We start from the raw sequence: 20,625 nt of genomic DNA on the forward strand, positions 1-20,625 counted from the left end.
TCTGGCCCCCGCCCCTTTCTCTCCCCTGCACAGCCACAGTCTCTGCTCTCCCAACCTCTTTCCCGCCTCCTGCTCTACTCGTCCACTCTCTCCTTTTGGAATTCCAGGCCTGTCTCTCCAGTGAAATGGTTCTTTCCAAAGTCATCAGTGGCTTCCACTCAGTTCAGTGGGTACTTAAAATTTCTCAGTGCATTTGACCTCTCAGCTGCGTTCCACTTTCTCCTTCGTTTCTCGTACCTTCTATGATGTAGCACCCTCCTCTGACCCGTTGATAGGGGCATCCTCTTATGCCTGTCCATTCAATGTTGGGGTTCTTCAAGCTGTGCCTACTGTTTCCCTTGGGATCTCATTCATGCCCATTGTTCAGGGACTACCCACAATGCTGGCCATTCCCAGATTTATGCCTCCAGCCCCGACTTCTCTAAGCTTCACATCATGTATTTAAGTGCCTACATGACACCTTTTCTTGGTGTCCTAGACTCAACATGTTCAGAACCCAGTCCATCCCATCAGCCCCAACCGGTTCTTCTCCTCCACTCCTGATCTCAGGGATGGCACCCTCATCCTCCCAATTGCTCAAGCTGGTAATGGGAAGTTACTTCTGACACCTTCCTCTTGCCAGGCTGCTCTGTCCATGGGATTCTCCAGGCAAGAATACTGAAGTGGGTTGCCATTTCCTCCGTCAGGGGATCTTCCCAACCTAGGGATCAAACCCATGTCTCCTGTGTCTCCTGCATTGCAGGCAGATTCTTTACCCACTGAGCCATCGAGGAAGCCTCTTCCTTACCAGTCCCCTCCAAGTCCTGTGAATTTTACCTCCTAAATTTACTCGCCTTTACTCTCGCTTCCCTGTCTCTACCACCTGACCACTCTGCCCCAAGCTTCATTTCTCAGCTGAGTAACTAAGGCAACTCCGAGTTGACACCCTTCCTCCCACACCCCCCGCCCCTCACTTTGAGGTTTGGTTGCAGGAAGGAGGCTGGAGCTAGGCCTTGGTGATGGCAGGTAGCATGCTGTTCTACAATCCAAGTGTGCCAGAAACAATGCGTTTCTTTCACCTTAGTGAAGTGGAAAGAGTTGGTCTCTGACCCTAAGCCTTTAGTCTGCCAGGGTGGCTGGAAACTGATGTCAGTCATTCATCATGCCTCTGCCTTGCCCTGTCAGGTCTCAGGGTCTTACTAAGTACCAGGGCATGTCAGGGGCTCTGGCTGTTCATCATCTGTGCTCAGAGCCAGGCCCTCCCACAGTTCTGTCTGCAGATCCCTTTAGCTTTATGGTCTCTGCTGCTTCTGAGTCACTTTTGGGGATGGAAAGTTTGTTGAACCTGGGAACCACGTGCCTAGAGTCTGTGTACCTCTCAGACCCTCTTTCCTGAGGTCTCGCTGGATCCCACTGGTGCTGCCAGGGAGTAGGCCTCAGGTCCCATTGTTCAAATCCTGTGGGCCTTTCTCTTCCTGCCCCAGCGTGAGGGACAATCTTCTGTTCTAATACGGGGGACATTGCTGTCCAGGGCCAGCTTCGTGAGCATGAATTTATGCATTCACACTTGGTGGTAAGCTCAGAAGGACCCCACACTTGGTTTAATGCTTTGCTGTTGCTAAAATTCTTAATAATTTTTGAACAAGGGACCCTACATTTTTTTTTGCACTGGGCCTTACAAACAATGTAGCAAGTAGGTTTTGTCCCCACCACACTCTCCCCAGTCACTCTGCAGACCTCCTCAGTTCAGTTCAGTTCAGGTCAGTCGCTCAGTCGTGTCTGACTCTTTGCAACCCCATGAATTGCAGCACGCCAGGCCTCCCTGTCCATCACCAACTCCTGGAGTTTACTCAAACTCATGCCCATCGAGTCAGTGATGCCATCCAGCCATCTTGACCTCTGTCGTCCCCTTCTCCTCCTGCCCCCAATCCCTCCCAGCATCAGGGTCTTTTCCAATGAGTCAACTCTTCGCATGAGGTGGCCAAAGTACTGGAGTTTCAGCTTCAGCATCAGTCCTTCCAATGAACACCCAGGACTGATCTCCTTTAGGATGGACTGGTTGGATCTCCTTGCAGTCCAAAGGACTCTCAAGAGTCTTCTCCAACACCATAGTTCAAAAGCATCAGTTTTTCAGCACTCAGCTTTCCTCACAGTCCAACTCTCCTAGACCCTCTAAAATCTCCTAAGGGCCCAGCCTTTTGAGAAACAGAGCCCAAAACAATGTGAAAAGTCTGCTTCTTCCCTGCTACATATTTCCTCCAAGACAATAAAATAAAGGTCACGTTCCTTTTGAATGGACAGAAAAGGAAAGGGGGAGGGAATGAAATGCACAAAGAAGAAAATTTTTGAAAATTTTTAACATTAACATCTGAAAATATTTTCTAGCCCCTTCTACTCCCCATTCCCCCACACCTTGCTTCTCCCCCACACATTCAAGAGGCTTCCCACCTGAGCGTTTGCTTCCTTGGTTCTGGCAGGGAGTCCTGATGCCAGGTCAAATCCTTGCTTGCAGGTGCCAGGTTAGCAGTTCCAGCTGAAGCAAGGTCGTGGTCCTTTGAGGCAGGCAGTACCACCAGAATGTTGCCTCATGTGCGTGACCCTAGCAGGTCCCCTCCCAGCTTCTCCCATGGCTTCCCTCCCTTTTATTTGCAGGCCTTGCATCTTGTAAAAGAGGGAATGCCTGGCCTGAGTGAAGGGCCTGGGATGATGAGCCTTCCCTCTGGTGCTTCACCCTTCAGTAAGGAATCAGCAGTGGCCTGAGGTTGGAAGATACCACCCAGGAGCCCAGAATTTGAGCTGGACTACCATTTGAGATCAGCCAGTCCAGCGACTCTCAACTTTTTATCTTTTAATCCATGTTCGTTTTTGTTAATCATACTGAAAACCTTATTACACTGGAAATTCTGTGCCTCCCTGGACCAGAAGGAGTATCTTGGTCCTTTCTTTGAGAAAGATTCTACCTAAGAAGATTAGCCAAGCTTCTTTATTTTCTGTGGCTTAAATTATGAAGGTATTGTTTGGTAATATTCCAAATATAAAATTATAATATTGAACAAACTGTCTACACAGGCCTCTTTTACCCCACGCCTCTTAAGGGATGTGCTTTTCTGCCTCCCTGACACCCCCGGCCCCATCCCCACCCTCCACACCCCTGTCTGGGCCCAACCAAGCTGAGAATCACTGATCTGGGAAATGAGCACAGAGGAGTTTATGAAGGGTTGCGGAAGGTCACCCAGCTAATTAGTGACCAGAGTTGTGAGGAGAAACACACTGACTGAAACTGCCTACTCTCATCAGGCACCATAGTAACCATTCCTGTGAGTTATTTTACAACAGGAGGTCCCGGTAAGGAATACGGAACTAAAAAACCACCAACAACCAGTAGAATTTGGGAAAGATCAAAAGCAGATACTCATGTCCCACTGACCTCCCAGAATCCTCCTTGTTAGAATCCATCTTTTCTGAGCAATGTGTGCACCACCAGGAAGGGCCCTGAGTCAGAATGATTGGCCAGAGACAGCCCAGAAACTAATCCCATCACCATAAAATCCAAGACTGAGAATCACATGGCAGAGCAGGTCTCTTGGGTTCCCTGGCCCTCCTGCTCTCCACCTAGGCACCCGTTCCCAGTGAAGTCTCTTGCTTTGTCAGCACGTGTCGCCTCTGACAGTTCTTTTCTGAGTGTTAAGACAAGAGCCCACTTTCGAGCCCTGGAAGGGGTACCCACCTGCAACAGAGCTGGGCCACCATCCCTCTGTAAAGGGTTGCCTCTCCTGGCTATCTCTGTTTTCCAGGGGCCCCAGTGTAAACACAGTAGACAGGACAGGCAATTTGTATCCCTTGGCTTTCCCCTGGCAGATGTTCCATTAAGCTATGAAAAGCATGGATGATTGGCAGTTTCCATGGTGACGGATTTGCCAAGGATTAGCTCTGAGTGAGTCATGGCTGGGGCTCCCTCCAACGCCATCCTCTCCTGGAACAAGAGAACCTCCAGGCTGTGAGAGGGGAGAGGAGTTTGGAAGAACAGACACTTTCAGTCCCCTGACCCTGCGTCCTCATCTCTGACCAGTGACATGTTATTTAGGTTACTCTAGAGATTTTACCCTGGGGGTGGGAGACTTCCTGGGGAGAATAGCTGAAGCCCAGGTTTCAGTGGCTCCTCTGGATTTAGGAAGCAAGGTCTTCTGTCAGTCCTCCTAGCTGCACTCCACCACACCCTGTGGTGGTGGCTGCAGGGTGGGGCTGGGACCTTGGAATAGACTCTGCATTTAGTTTCCCAAAGCACTTTCCTTCTCTGAGCTATACCACCAAACTTTCTCTGAAAAAACAATCTCTCCCTATAGGTATTCCTACACACACATAGCCACTCTGGGAATCTGGGACCACAATACATGGAGGAACTAGAAAATGGAAATTCACTGGGATTAATACCATTGTGGAAGTTGTGTAACCCTTGTCCCCAGATTTCAAACTCCTGCTGGAAGGGATAAGGGCCTCTTGTGGTTGACCACACCCAGCATCAAAATGTATGGGGGAAACCAGCAGCCTTTACCAGAATGTCCACGCTTACCTACCACAATACATGGAGGAACTAGAAAATGGAAATTCACTGGGATTAATACCATTGTGGAAGTTGTGTAACCCTTGTCCCCAGATTTCAAACTCCTGCTGGAAGGGATAAGGGCCTCTTGTGGTTGACCACACCCAGCATCAAAATGTATGGGGGAAACCAGCAGCCTTTACCAGAATGTCCACGCTTACCTTTGTGGTCAGGAGCCCTGCTATTTCTGTGATGTCCTTTGGCCTCCCTGGACCTGATCCTATCTCCCCCAACCCTGCACACATACACACACTCTGAGAAGTTCTGGAATCTTCTGGGCTCTTCTGGATTGGCTGGCTGTCTCTGGGACCCTCAGCTCTAGGCATCCATGCTGGCTTTGCCTTCAGCCTGCCTCTACATTCCTTCTCTCCCAATGTATCCCCAGGCCTCCTCCTAAGTTATGTGTTCTTGTGAGTGAGAGAACAAGGACCTGCTGGACCAGAATGAGGTCTTGTTTTAAGGAACAGAGAGCCTGAGGAAGGACAGTCTGAGGATGGGACTCACCCCACTGCATTCTGATGGGCCTGTGAGCAGGAACAGAAGAGAAGGGAGCTTTATAATTATTATGTATGTTTATTTTTGTAATTTCATTTATAGAATTTATGATTTTATCAAATTAGTACAGTATCTATAACAATTATCATTACAATAGCCTACAACATCAGGCACTGTGCTGAACACTTCATAGTCTTTCATTTAAACCTCATCATGATGCCAGTGCTTCTATCAGATGCAGATTTACCATCAAGCTAATGAAGCCTGGGTTTTCAGGGTCCCTTGGTTGAATGACCTCTTTCTAAAGTTCCACTCCTAATTTCATATTCACAATTTTGTATTTTTAAAAAGTTTTAGGCCACTTGGAACCTGTATCCTTCCATGGGTTCTATTATTAATCCATCTTACACATGAGGAAACAATGACACAAGAGGTGATTTCCCAAGGTCACCCAACAAAAAATGGTGAACCCCATTGCTTCCCACGTGCTTTGGCAAGGATGCTGGAAAAGAGGACATACGTTTGTTTGGAGCTGTCCTCGACCCGGAAGTCAACAAATTGTGCTGGAATCCCAGGGTTTGAATGTCCCATTATTCGACACAGTCTGTCTCAGCAGCATCTCTAAGGCATTGCGAGGGTGGAGTACTGACTAGTTCTGCCTAAGAATAGAGTGAAGAGGGGATGAAAGATTCCTACCTTAACAGCTAAACAAACCAATCAGCCAGGTGTGGGGAAGCAGTGGGGCTTTGACAATCAGGTGAAAGGTAAGGAGGGGCAGCTAGAGTGCTTAGGAACCCAGGGGAGTTCTGAGTGAGGAAGGGAGCCCATCTTCCCCAAATGGACATTCAAAAAAATTTTTTTTATTGTAGTGTAGTTGATGTACAATGTTGTGTGAATTACAGGTATACAGCAAAGTGCATCAGTTATACATATACATATATACATATATCCACTCTGTTTTTTTTAGATTCTTTCCCCATATAGACCATTGAGTAGAGTTCCCTGTGCTATACAGCAGGTTCTTATTAGTTATCTATTTTATAGATAATCATGTGTATATGTCAGTCCTAATCTCCCAGTTTATCCCACCCTCAACCCCCACGTGGACATTTATTTAGCACCTAATAGTTGCCAGGCACCATGCTAGGTGCCTTATAGATGTTCTTTCTAGCTTTACAACAGTCCTGCAAGGTACATAATCTTATCCCCATTTGCAAATGGGGAGACCGAGGCTCAGAGCTGCATTACCTTCAAACAACAAAACACGGAAGATAAGATTAAGTCACTTTAGTGCGTGGATGTTCTACTTTAATGAAGAAGAAAAATAATAAATTTATGAACTTAAAAAAAGAAACAAAAGGCAACAGAGAAACAATCTCTAAATGGAAACGGAAAATTGAAGGTTTCTGAGGTCACAGATTTGGATAGAGAAGCTCCCAGGTGGAAGCTTGGAAGTTCCTTAAGTAAGAGTGAGTAGTTCTTTAATGACCAACCAACAGAAACCAGGAAAGTCTAGGAAATGATTAGGTATTTTTCTTTAAAAAAAATTATTTATTTATTTATTTATTTTTGACTGCGCTGGGTCTTTGTTGCTGTGTGCAGGCTTTCTCTAGTTTTGGCAAGTGGGGGCTATCCTTCATTGTGGTGCACAGGCTTCTCGCTGTGGTGGCCTCTCTTGTTGTAGAGCATGGACTCTAGGACATGTGGGCTCAGTAGCTGCAGCTCGAGGGCTCTACTAGAGCGCTGGCTCAGTAGTTGTGGTACACAGGCTTCATTGCCCTGTGGCATGTGGGATCTTCCGGGACTAGGGATCAAACCCAAGTCCCATGCATTGACAGGCAGATTCTTAACCACTGGACCACAGGGAAAAGTGAAGTCGCTCAGTCATGTCCGACTCTTTGCGACCCCAGCGACTGTAGCCTACCAGGCTCCTCCGTACATGGGATTTTCCAGGCAAGAGTACTGGAGTGGGTTGCCATTTCCTTCTCCAGGGGATCTTCCCAATGCAGGGATCGAACCCCGGTCTCCCGCATTGTAGGCGGATGCTTGACCTGGAAGCATCCCCAGGCTTTTTTTTTCATTGTTTCCTTGTTGTCAGTCACTATGTCATGTCCGACTGTGACTCCATGGACTGAAGCACTCCAAGCTTCCTTCACCATCTCCCGGAGTTTTCTCAAACTCATGTCCATTGAGTCAGTGATACCATCCAACCTTGTTCTCTGTTGCTCCCTTCTCCTCCTGCCTTCAATGTTTCCCAGCATCAGGGTCTTTTCCAATGTGTCAGCTCTTCACATCAAGTGGCTAAAGTATTGGAGCTTCAACATCAGGCCCCTTCAGGGTTGATTTCCTTTAGGACTGATTGATTTGATCTCCTTGCTGCCCAAGGGACTCTTAAGAGGCTTCTCCAGCACTACAATTTGAAAGCATAAATTCTTCAGGGCTCCATGTACTTTATGGTCCAACTTTCATATCCATACATGACTACTAGAAAAACTATAACTTTGACTATACCGACCCCAGGATCAAACCTGCTCCTCCTGTGTCCCTGCATTCCAGGTGAATTCTTTACCCATTGAGCCATTGGGGAAGCTTTTTTTTTCCTTAAGACTTCTCATTTTCAGGATCAAAAAAGAAAATAGGGTGGGAGTGGGATTAAGATAACAGGCAAGAGGTGAAGACTTTGATCTCTGTGCCCTATGGTTGATGAAGGGGGCAGCAAGAAAAGGCAGAGGGCCACTATCTTGCAGATGCTGGTAAGTGGTTAATTGACATTTATCCTGGTTATTTTTATCAATAGCTGATTTTAGAGATGTTTAAAGGATCAGTTCCTCTCCTGACCATCCACGTCTGTTGTCACAGACATTTGAGCCAGGGTGCCAAGCCAACCCCCAGTTCACCTGGTGCCACACAACCAGACTGTGAGGTTAATGGCCGTGCCCAGAAAGGTCTGGATGGTGCTGGAGGTTTAACCTCCTCACCATCACTCTCACATGTGAAAGCTGAGCCAGTGAAGAGATGTAAAAGGCCTTAGGACTAGGATGGAAGACCAAGTCAGAAGGCTTTACCCGTATGAAGGAACCTGTTACTTAAGTCACATGGTCACAAGACGTAGCCCGTATCATCATCCTGATATAGGGCAAGGACGTGGTTTGGGGTAAAGCAAATTAATTGTTTCCTGGAACTGGCAGCTTAAGACCAACGAGGAGGGGAAATGCCCTGGACCAGGACAGACTAGTGATTCAGAACTGGTGACGGAAATTGCTGTAGGAAAACCAATGTGTGGTGCTGATTATAACTGATTATAAGTAGTGCTGATTACAACTAAGTTCAGCACTCTTGTGGGGGCGGTAGCCTCAAATTAATCATGCCATTACTCTGTTTTAAAAAGAAAAATCCAAAAAGAGCATGGGTGTTAGGAAGAAATGGAGAGACTGTGTGATGTGGAGGAAATAACATGACTTGAATTAAGGAAACTTCAAAATGAATTCTGCTGGTTCTGCAAGCAGCTAGCTTGAAAACATGATCAAAATTGCTTCCCCTCTTGGGGCCTCAGTTTCCTCATCTGTGAAATAAAAGGCCAGAGTCGATAATCTCTAAGATACCTTCCAGCTTTAAGAATTGTTGATTCTAAATAGCCACTTTAAAGATTTTTAGGAAGCCTGCCAAAAAGAGTATAAAGATCAAATAGGAATTACAAAATGGACACTTGGTGTTTTCCAATGATTAAAATGTTTCATTTTTTAAAAATGTTGAATGTCAAATAAGTTTTGGGAAATAGTGTGTGCTGCATTTCTCTTCTTAGAAATGGACAATGAAAATTAGAATGTTGTATAGTAAGTCCAGCAGTAAGAATCTCTCTAATATTGTTTAATCAAGGTTTTTCCTACTGTTATCTTTTTAAACTATGGAACCTTTTTTTAGGGGGGGGAATTATTTGTAAATATCGCTGAGAAATAATACCTATTCTACTATTTCTCCCCTAAATCTAGTTCTAACATTAATAATACTTTTAAATTGTAGCAGAAGCAGAAAGAAAGGTAACTAGGGAATCTCTATAATACCTGATAAGCATGGGTGAAAAAATATGAAATCAAAATAACTTTTCTGGATCTAACTGGTAAGCAAGACATTTATAGTCCACCAGAACTAGAGATCATCTGCTCAAGAATTATATAGTCGTGCAAGGGCACGAGTAACAGTGTGCAAACCAATCTAACAGGTGTGCCTGGAACACACAGGGGAGTCACCCCGAGGCTTCCTGTCTGGAGTGCAAGTTACTGCCATTTCCTTGTCTCTGGAGTTTTGTGTTCACGGTACTGACTGCCTATTTTCTGGCTTGCCTGTTTTGTCTCAAAAGCCCACTTCCTGGCTGTCTGGGTCTGGTCCGTTCCTGAGGGTGGCCTGTCTCAGTGTCAGCTGTTTCTGCTCCCACTGACCAGGATTCCCACATGCCTCATACCAGGCCAGCTACTGGGACCTCTAATTAAAGGCAGGGTCATCACTGTGCAAGGGATTGTGGAGAGAGAAGAAAAGGGCATTTGTTATGAATACAGAACCTTTTTGGAAGCAGGAAGCCATTAGAATTAATCAATCACTTTCCTAGACAGAAGCGCCTATGGCAAGGGAGTTCTTGTGGCTCCTTATTTCTTAACTTTTGTAAATGATCTGAAGGAAGGCATACAGAACGACATGACAAACTAGAGGAGGTATGAAAACGGCAAAGAATACCTAGCAGTATGCAAAGCTTGCATACTTGCAAAGCTGAATGAATGGGCATAGAATTGCCAGGGGCTTGGGGGCAGAATAAAGTCATTGCCAAAGGTAGGAAGCCAGGTAGGTAAGACGCCGGTAAACCTGGTGACAGGTGAGAACCTTGGCAGAGGTTCAGAAGTTGGGAGATTCAGAAAGAGATGGTGTTAATGGACGAAGTTAGTGGGCCCTGAGTATCAGGTAGACGTGGAGATCTGGCCAGGGCTGGCCTTGGCTGTCAGACTCTTTTAGCAGCCAGCCCAAGCCCTTGAGCAAAGGCTCGGTGACAGGATATGGTCCCACGAGCTGTGGTCAGAGTATAGGCAGGTCCTTGGCCTTGCTTTCTTGATCCAAATAAAACCTGTATGTGATTAAAAAAAAAAATAGTGCAGAGGTTCTTGTAACATAAAGCAATAGTCTCTCAACCCACCCTCTCTCCTCCTCTAATCTTACCACCCAAGAACCCCTCTATAGGGGCAACCATTTTTAGTCATTTTTAGTACTTCAGGAGCTAACTGCATTACCAAGCAATATGCCTATATCTGAGCTTCCCTGGTGGCTCAGTGGTAAAGAATCCATGGCTAAAGAATCCCACCTGCAGTGAGGGATCTGCAGGTGATGTGGGTTGGATCCCTGAGTTGGAAAGATCGCCTGGAGGAAGGCATGACAACCTGCTCCCATGTTCTTGCCTGAAGAATCCCATTGACAGAGGACCTGGTGGGTTATGGCCCAGAGGGTCTGAAAGAGTTGGACACAACTGAAGTGACTTAGCCTACATCTACATGCTTATATGTATAACTTGATAATCAAAGTCACGTGTAATTTATTGACTCCATGGTAAGAAATGTTGAGGGTTTAGCTTCCTTACATGTTCCTCTATCCACTTAACAATTTTTAATAGTCATATTTTAATTTTTAGTTATTTTTTTAATTGTTTTTATAACTTTAAATAATATGTTTAAGTCTCTGTTATCCATCCTAGGCTATATCTCTTCACTGCTTATTGTTGGTGTGGACAATTAATATTCTGTGTTGTGTTTTAAGAGTAATATATTAGGGTCATATTTATTTCATGTGTAAAGTATTTTTACAAGGAATGTTTTAGTTATCTTAAAGGAATCCCCGATTTTAAGGGATTCTGAATAATCCTTTTATATTTGTGTTTTAGAGCAATATCAGGGAAGCTATGACAAGTTGATGACTAGCAGGTAAAGAGGAAAATCTCATGAAAGCTGTAATTTACAACTTGCAGTGAACAAACACAGTTTCACACATACACACACACACACACATACACCCTCTCTCTCTCTATTAAAAAAGTTTTTTTCTTTTTTGCCTTTAGGTTACAAGTCAACCGGTTTTTGAACTTCAAAGACAAGCTGTTCAATATTCTTGGAAATTTCTTTGCTCCTCTTAGCAAACACTTAGAAACTCCCCTTTATGATGACAAAATACAGAATAAATTCTAGCATTAACTTTAAATTTATTGCAGCTTGTATATAAATATTTGCTGGCCATTTCCTTATTGACCTAACAAATTTAATGGCTGACTCACATTTCAGGTTTTCTTATTAAACTAACTGAAGCTTGTAACATTCAGCCAGTCCTGAGTGAAGATCCTGGGACTTTTGTTTCCCACACTACTACAACAAAAATATGAGTCCCTTTCCTCTTTCTAGTTTTCTTTTCTCTTTTCATTTCTTATTAGCTGTTAGCTATAGCTTTACTGTTACTTTGTCAAGGTAGATATTATTTGTATTCTACTTTGCGGCTAAAGTTAAGTCCTCTGGGCTGGCTATGTCTATGACTATGACCATGTAGTTGCGGTTCCCTGAAGACCAAAGTGATGGGCTAGAATTCCACTTCCTTGGCTGCATCTGACATGGCCCTTGTGTCATTTAGGGGAGAATGTTCCTAACATAATGGCCAAATGGATTAACTTTAAGACTTTTTTTTTATTAGTTTTTTAAAGTCATGTCCTATTTTAGTTTCCTTCATATTTACATGTTGGCTTTCTTATTTGCTTCTCCTCAAGTTTCAATAAGTATTTTCTCTTGTTGCCAAAATATGCAGTTGGCAAGTCTTTAAAATAATTCATAGTGTCCTTTGTGTTGAATCCAGTTCTTATCCAGAGGCATTCCTATTGGGGTCTCCATTCTTCTGCTTCAGTCTCTGCTGGTTTCTCTGCTGCACAACTGCACAACTATTATTATGGGACTTTATTAACTCCTGACTTATCACCACTGCTTTCTGAATCTTCTGTTTTTCTCCTTCATAGCTTATATCCTCATTTTACTGGAGTCCTTGCTTTAGTTTCTTCCTTGGAAATGATGTGTGGGAGGTAAATTTTCTGAGCCCTTCTTTGCTTAACTTTACTTTCACTTAATTGATAATCTGGCTAAAACTCTAGTTTCAAAATAGTTTTTCCACAGAATTTAAAAATCAATGCTCCATTATTTTCTAGCATTCACTGTTGCTGCTGAGAAGTCTGATGCCAGTCTAATTTTTATTCCTTTGTAACTGTTTGGTTTTTATCTTTGAAAATATTTAGCATTTCTCCTGAAATTGCACAATGATACATTTAGGTGTGGGCCTTTTTGTTGTTTACTTTATGGGATATTTCAACCTGAAGACTTGTGTCTTCTTCAGGTTGAAGACATTTATTTCTGTTGTTTACCAGCTTATTTTATTTTCTCTGTTCTCTCTTTCTGGACCTCCTGTTAGTTGGATATTGTAACTCCAGATTTCGTCTCTGTTTCTCCTAGTCTTTGCTCAAAATTTCTACCCCTTTGTCTTTCTGTTCTAAATTCTGGGATATTTACTTAACTTTATCTTCTAGATATTCCACTGCATTTTTAGTTTTAGTAATCATGTTTTTAATTTTAGTGATCATGTTTTTAATTTCCAAAAGTCTTTTTCTTGTTCTTAGATTATTTTTTGTTTTTCATAGCATCTTGCTTTCTAGGTAGAATATTCTTCTTGGATGTTTACGGAGCTACTAATTAGTATTTTCTTCAAAATTTTCTTCTGTGTCCTGATTTTTATGTTTCTTCCAGCCCAGGTTGTTCTGTTTTTATCGCGCATGTGTTTGTGTATTTGTTGCTAATTTTTGTTATACACTTGACAATCTTTGGTTGCTGGTGTGGCTCTCCTACTGTAGTGTATGGGGGTCTGTCTCCCTGATGGGGTTCTTCCTTCTTGAAAGGGTTGACAGCAGCACGTTTGTGGGTATGTCTGGCTCTTGAGGAGAGCTTCATCTGGAGTGTGAATATCCATACTAGTGGTCCTGGTTTTCCTTGGGCAGTTTATTTAGATACTCTAGAAAAGCATTCCAAGGTTTTCTTTTCCTTTCGTTTTAGTACTCTGTATCATTTTATCCATTTTCTATGTTCCAGACATTTGGGGAAACTTTTCATCTACTTGTGGCTCCCCCTCCCAATCCTCTTTTTTTAGGCATGCATCCATTTTCCCCTTTTACTGCCCTTTTAATAGGATCTTGGGAGGGAGAGGACTGAGAATAAAGAAAATGTGCCCGACATGCCATTTTAAACAAACAAAAAACATTTAAGAATTACTTCCTTATTTCACAATGATCACTATAGGAAATTGAGAAAGTAGAGATAAACGACAAAATAAAAAATGATCTGTTTTTCCATCACCCAGAAATAACATTATTTTGAATATGTTCTAGTTCCTTTTTCATTTTTCTACACATCTATTTATCTGTTTTGTTTTTTTTTTCCACAACGATAAGATCATACTGTATGTTCTGCTTTCAGATATGCCTCTGAAATTGAAACAATAGTTCTTTTCGTATCACAACATATTCTTGATATTATTGGAGGGCTGGTATATATTGAAAGATGTATCATCACTTATTTAGCCAGTCCTCTATGTGGCTCAAATTGTGAAGAATTTGCCTGCAATGCAAGAGACCCAGGTTTGAACTCTGGGTAGGGAAGATCCCCTGGGGAAGGAAATAGCAACCCACTCCAGTGTTCTTGCCTGGATAATTCCATGGACAGAGAGCCTTGTGGGCCACAGTCCATAGGATTGCAAAGAGTTGGACACGACTAAACGACTAACACACACACACTACTTTTAAACATTAGATTGTTTATAATTTTCACCACTCTATATATACAAGCTTTTATAAACATTTTTGGATAAATCTTTACTTATATCCTTGACTGTTTACTTAAGATACAACCGTAGTAGTGGAATTGCTGGATCAAAATGTATGCAGTCCTCTTCCTTGGTTCAGCATTCGCGGTAGTCTTTGAAAAAGCTTCTCTTTAACTTTCTGGGCCTAAACTTTCGCTTTACTTCACTGCACTTGAGTTCCCTCAAGCATTATAGCAGAGGTGTTAAGAGATCAATTTTCCGAATCACACAGGCCAAGGCTGAATCTTAGCTTTGCTACTTACTAAATATGTGACCTTAAGCTATTTTAATTTACTTCTTTTAGCACTAGTTTCCTTGTCTATAAAATGGGGAAAATAATTCTACTTTTCTGATGTGGTTGTTGTGAGGATTAAATGAGATTTAAAAAAAAAAAAAGGCATGAAAAGCACTTAACACAGGCCCTGTCAGGTTCAAAGTGTTCATAAATCCATATTGATGGAGTTGGACCCATTCCTCTCCCCAAACCCATGCAAAATGTCCTTCAAGACCACATTCACAATGCACCCACTCCTGTGGACTTGCAGAGCATGTCTGGGCTGGATCCATGTGATGCTCAGCACATGCTGTCTTGTTGGTTTCCTGCCTGTGTTTGTTTGGACCACAACGATGTCCCTCCCATCACGACTACGTGCTTTTCATGAGTGTTCATGAGGAATAGAGTCCATGGTGAAGAGGAGCTTGCCACTCAGTGTTGGTAGCATCAAGATGGTTTGTTGGAATCTGTTTAGAGCCTTTTGGCAGCTCAGGAGCTTTGAACATGGCTGCTGACTGAATATTGGATGAAACGTGTCTCTGGGGCCCCTGAACCCCAGTGTAGTCTGGGGGTAGCAGAGGAAAAGAACTCTGCTGAGCAGGCAGGGGCGGTGCTTTGCTAAGGCTGAGTCTCTCCTGGGTGTTATCTGGCTGGAAGGCGGAGCTCAGAGCTCAGCATGTGGCCTTGGGACCTTTGTGTGGCCTGCCAGCCGCCTCCCTGGCCCTCATTACTTTGCACTGGGCCATAAGATGCTTTTGTCACCAGTTGGGCTCTCCTCCTGAGCATCAGCCAACCCACAAAAGTCCCTTTCACGCCTTGAGGATGCCTCCCCAGTTGCCAGGGGAGACTGAGAAGTGCACTTTGCAGAGCTGCAGATGGGAGGGCATGCCTGAGGATCCCTTCCAGGAGAGGCCCCGAGGAGGGGAAGGTGATGTGTGGAGGATGCTGCTCACCCTTCTCTCCCATCTGGGTGTCTTTCAGGAGTCATGGCCGGCTTCAACATGGGGGGCGACCTCAGGGAGCCTGCTGCCAGCATCCCCCTGGGCTCCCTAGTAGCCGTTGGCATCTCGTAAGTTCCCCTTGTGGCAATCAGCTGGAGAGAGGGAGAGAAAACCCCAGCAAAAGAGGGGATTGCTGCTTTTGTTCTAAGAGTGCCCTGAATGTGACCAATCTATTCGATATTCCAATCCTCCTTTTAACACTCAGCCAGCTGGAAAATTCACGTCTGGTGGGTTTAGATGCTCGCTCTTTCATCCCCCCTGCCTGGGAATGTGGCAAGGAAGGGGGTCGTTAAAGAAGGTGAACTCCTTTCTTTGCTTTTTCCCTCAACCTCCTGCCCTGCCCCTTCCCCACCCCCATTTTGAACTTGGGCATTTTGTAACCATTGAGTTTCCAGGACCATTGCAGGGAATATAAAAAGGAAGAGTTTTGCAGAGGAAATAAGACTTGCATGCTACTCCCCTCCGCTGATTGTCTGTGGGACTTCAGACAATTAACCTTCTGAGCCTCCATTTTCTTCTCTGTAAAATGGGGTTAATGAGAACACATGTGTCCTGTAGACTGTGGAGGAGATGCTGTGTGTAATGGCGCACAGTAGGAAGTCAGAGGCTGGTTCTCCTCTTCTCCCAGCTTGCCTCCCTGGCGCTGCCCCAAGGCCGTCAGGCTTCCCTGTGTTAGTTCACACTGTGCCACCCATGTGAGCAGGCTGGGTGCCTTGGGTCTGATTCTGACGTAGAATCTTCTGTTTTTTCTCTGCACTACGGGAAGAGCCTCCTCTGCCTTCACTGGGTAGGTGTGAAAGGTAATGAAATCCCAGACATGACAAGGATTAAAGTGCCTGCATTATTTTAACCGTGATGTTTAAAAAATATTAATACCCCTCTTCATCACTGCTGAGTTTGCTTTAGCTTGTTGTAATGAGACTGTGGCTCCTAGCCAGGTATACAGCACCTGTCTGTTTTGTGCTAAATAAGATTATCTCTCTGGGAGGAAAATGAGGCTGACAAAGATAAGGGTGGTTGTCCAGAAGGAAAAGAAGGAACACTGCCTCATTTTTGGTCACTGCTGGGAGGTCCCAGGAGGAGCCTTTGGCCCATCCTCCTACTGTCCAGATGGGAATGAGGCCACTGGGTTCATGTGAGCTCATCAAGGTCACAGGGCTTCTGAGGGCAGAGCCAGCTCACAGTTGGTCTTTCACACTCGGCTTGGCTCTCTGTCACCTGCGGGCCAAGGAACAGCGGGAGTCCGAGGCCTGACAGCTCATCAACTTGTTCTGCTATAGAATGATGGGGTACAGACCTGCCAGTCAACCGTGGCCTGCATCCTGGCCAGCTGGACTGCCCCACCCCAGAAAACCTCTGTGTTTTCCTCTGTAAGAAGCAAATGATACATTTCTATATGTTTATATGAAATGATATCTTTATGTATATTTATATGAAATACGCTAGAGGAGAAAAGAGTACTGGCAGTGCCCCCAGACAATCTGGGGAGGCTTCATGATGACCATTCTCTGTCCTTGGGGACAGTTCCCTGGGGGAGCCCTCAGGCTGAGGAGGGTGGAGTGGAATGGGGTTGAGTGATGTCAGGTGGCAGCCCTGTTCCGCTTGGGTTTCTTGCAGGTGGTTTCTGTACATCGTCTTTGTCTTCCTGCTCGGCGCCATCTGCACCCGAGAGGCCCTTCGCTATGACTTCCTGATTGCGGAAAAGGTGGGTGAGTCCTGCAGCCTGGTGGGCTCAGGCTGCAGTTCGTTGATCAGCTCTGAGCAGCAATGGCTGCCTCCCCTTTGCATCCTGGCTGGGGACTCCACGTAGTCGCGGGCCCAGGACTGCAGTACAAGGGCCAAAACCGTGGGACAGGTACAGGTCCTTCCTATGTATACCTAGACCTGGGTAACCACATCAGAGAAGACACATGCATGCAGGTGCTAAATAATGGGGACACGGGCAACCCTGCATGTCAAAAATCAGAGCAGAAACAAAGAATCTGGTCACATGAGATCCCCAGCTCCAACAATCCTTCATTATTGCCAATAGCCTCCCTTCCACTATGAGCAGAAAGCTACTCACAAGAAACTAGTAAGAAGGAGGAGGCTGATGGATAGAAAAGAGGGCAGGAAGCCAACGCCAAGGTGAGGGGTGGTGGGAGGCAGGGCCGGAGGCCCCTTGTCCTCTGTGGTTCCCCAGGGGATGGCCCGATGGATTTGGATACTGCATCTTTGTTTTCCTGAGCACTACACCAGCCCAGAGATGATTAGCCAAGTCCTCATGTTCCACAGCCTCTGAACAGGCTGGAGGTCATGTGACAGTCAAGGACACTCACTTGGCATCTCTAGAACCCAGGAGATTAAGACTTCCAGACATTTTGCTGGAAATCCCCCAAAACTCCTCTCTTCCCTTAAGTTCCCTTGGGGGAAAGTGGACCCTGAGATTCCCGTCATGTATCAGAAAGACATGCCAGGCCAGGGAGGTGTCCTTACTCAGTTAACTCCTGAGTATCACTGCTCTTGTTGCAGAGAAAGCACCTTTTTCTCTGGTGTGAGGCTTTGCAAAGCTGCCTTGCAGGTACATAGAGGGGTGCTGCTTGGGGCAGCCTGGGGCTAGAAGTGCTGAACTTACATTTTAGAGCAGTGTTTGGGCTGGCTTTTCACATTGGTGCAGGTTTCTTTTTCAGGTGTGTAGACGCCAGTGTCAAGGTGATATTTATTTTCAGGGGTGGAAAGATGTCTTGGCCTTACCTTGCAAGAAGGTTTGCAAGGGGCAGCAGTTCAGGGAGTGAGAGCACTGACATCCACTTCCCAGAGCCCAGGGTCTTAGACCCCCGAGGTGAGCAGGGTTTACTCTCAGGGAAGGAGTCAGTGTCCCTCATTTATATGTCTGTGCTTGCTGCTGCCATGTCACGTCTCATCTCCCAGGGGCCTCTTCTCTAACTGTGGAATGAAAAGCTGGGCTCCATTAGAGCGACTAAAGGCCTCCGGGAGCAGCTGGGCCTGGACTGAGGGAGCGGCCAGCTGCTGTCCACACCATGCCAGCAAGCTCTGCCCCTTCTTGAGCCGGTTCTTTCTTGTGGATTCCCCCACAGAGGCCCTTTCAACCATCAGAGACTCTGATCTGGATGAAAAGAGTCAAATGATCCCCTGGGTGGGGCCCCTCTCTCTACTCCTTCCCCTGTTTTGCAGGGAAGCCAAGAATAGGTGTTCGTGAGGGGGCAGCATGTGTCCCAGGAAGGCCACAAGTAAGAGAGTGAGAACAGCTTTCACCAGCAGCCGGGGGAGATCCACCAGCATCCCTGGGGAGACTTCGTGGGTGGAGATTCCACCTCTAATAATAGACTTATGCATGGAGGTTGGGGGTGGGGGGACTTGTTTGAAAGGCCACCTGTCCCCAACAGTAAAACAGACAGGCAGGCCAGCACTTCCCTGGTGGCTGGGGCGCCTGCTAAGCCCTGCCTGGCGACAGCCTGTGGGCAGGTCACTGTGCACCCACCAGGTGAGAGGTGGAAGGTGGGTTTTTGGAGAGGACACAAGAGTGTTTCCTGGAACAGGCAGTTGTAAAGCCTATGCAAGAAAGAAAAGATAGTATTCTTGGTTGTCAGTAGCAATCAGAGGCCATCACCACAAGTGCGGGAACAGGGACAGAACTGCTCGGGGCAACTCCACAATAGCGGCTCCCTGGTGTGCTGCCCACCCCACCCCACCCTGGGGTCCCACAAAAAGAGGACCAAATGAGACTCCCCCTGAAAGCCATGAATCCCAGCTTTTCTTTCTTGCCCTCCTTGGGACTGACTGGGCTGCAGTAGCAGGGACTATACTTAGGGAGTTAGTTGGGCCACAGGCAGCTGTACTCTTGGCACCTGGAGGAGGGAAGGGTGCGGCATGAGAGGCTGACTGGTGCGCTTGCCTCACGTGGTCTCTTGACACACCCTGCCACCCTGATGTGGTGTTTAATAAACCGTTCGTCTGCTCTCCCCCGTCTTAGCTATGGCTTGGTCCTGAGCCGGCCCATCTCTGAGCTCTCCTGGGCCCCAAGAAAGCAAGGCCTCTTCCTGCTGGTCTGTGTGCCCTGAGGGTCTCGCCTGGACCCAGACCTGTGGCCTCCGCCCCTTGACTCTCCTCCTCAGAGGAGAGACAAGCACCTCTGAGCACTTCCTTCTCTTTCTCTCAGTCCTTTTCTGCCAGAACAATTATCCTCAGCGGCTGCCGGCTGCCCTGGATTCCTTTCCCCTGACCTGCAGCTGGTCAGTTCATCTGTTTCTTTCTGGGTTTCCTGCCGCTCCTCTGATCTATTTCTAATTATTTGGCTTCCCAGCCCATGGTTTCTCTCAGAAGTTTCTTTTCACTTTATATCCCTACCCCAGAGGAACTTTTTCCTGGCTGTCGAGTGTTAAGCTTTCTAAAAAATCTTGACTATGTCACAGTGACTCTGAGGTAATCTGTGTGAGGCACAATACCTGGTGCATGGTTGATGCTTACTACATCTTGATTCCCCTACACACTCCTATGGACTTTCCAGGTGGCGCTAGTGGTAAAGAGTCCACTTCCTAATGCAGGAGCAAGAGACATGGGTTTGATCCCTGGATTGGAAAGATCCCCTGAAGTAGGAAATGGCAGGCCACTCCAGTATTCTTGCCTGGAAAATTCCATGGACAGAGGAGCTTACTGGGCTACAGTCCATGGGGTTGCAAAGAGTTGGTCAGAGCTGAGCAACCGGACACAGACACACTCCTATGGGGATACCTTTACAGACAGTACACGTTTTCAGGTGGGGACATTTTTTTCCCCTATTAATCCACATGTTAAACTGAATAGGAAAAGCCCCCAAAGTGTCAATCTCAATATTATTCAGTTATAGAAAAAGGAATTGTATAAACAGCAGGTATTAGTAGGGCTAAAATGAAATAGACTGATTAATTGTTTCACAATAAGCTTATATGAAGCCCAAGAAGAAGTGTTTATTACATATCAAAAAGATCAAATATTTTAGGAGCCCTGGAGCTTGCTAACTAGCAGAATAAGAACAGATTAATAGGAGGAGTATCTTCAAAACATGCCTGTGAAAAATGAGCCATGGCACAGGGAAAACTCTCATCACTCTTGGATTTGGCAGTCACAGTTCACAAGCTGCACATGGAGTGAGGCAGGGCTTGTAGCTGGGGGTGAGCCTGGCCCAGCACAGCCGCCTGCCTGTCCTCTGCTCTCTGTCCTGGACACAGCTCTGCCTCTCGGGAAGTGAAGCCAATCATGTTTCCTTGTGGTGGTGGTAGTGGTTTAGTCGCTAAGTCGTGTCCGACTCTTGCGATTCCATGGACAAAGGAGCCTGGCAGGCTACAGTCCATGAGATTCTCCAAGCAAGAGTACTGGAGCAGGTT

The 20,625-nt window shown here is 45.8% G+C and overlaps 1 protein-coding gene across 2 annotated transcripts in view; it reads left to right on the forward strand.

The window, feature by feature from the left end:
* The window catches only part of SLC12A8 (solute carrier family 12 member 8), a 147,553-nt gene that overhangs the window by 84,304 nt on the left and 42,624 nt on the right, over window positions 1–20,625 (forward strand). For both annotated transcript variants that reach the window (XM_043875234.1, XM_043875235.1), the window contains exons 7-8: window positions 15,243–15,330; window positions 16,880–16,967. In XM_043875234.1, the coding sequence (XP_043731169.1) occupies window positions 15,243–15,330; window positions 16,880–16,967 (176 nt within the window). The remainder of the gene's footprint in view (window positions 1–15,242; window positions 15,331–16,879; window positions 16,968–20,625) is intronic.

Source organism: Cervus elaphus, chromosome 19 (assembly GCF_910594005.1).
Source record: "Cervus elaphus chromosome 19, mCerEla1.1, whole genome shotgun sequence".
Classification (NCBI taxonomy): domain Eukaryota; kingdom Metazoa; phylum Chordata; class Mammalia; order Artiodactyla; family Cervidae; genus Cervus; species Cervus elaphus.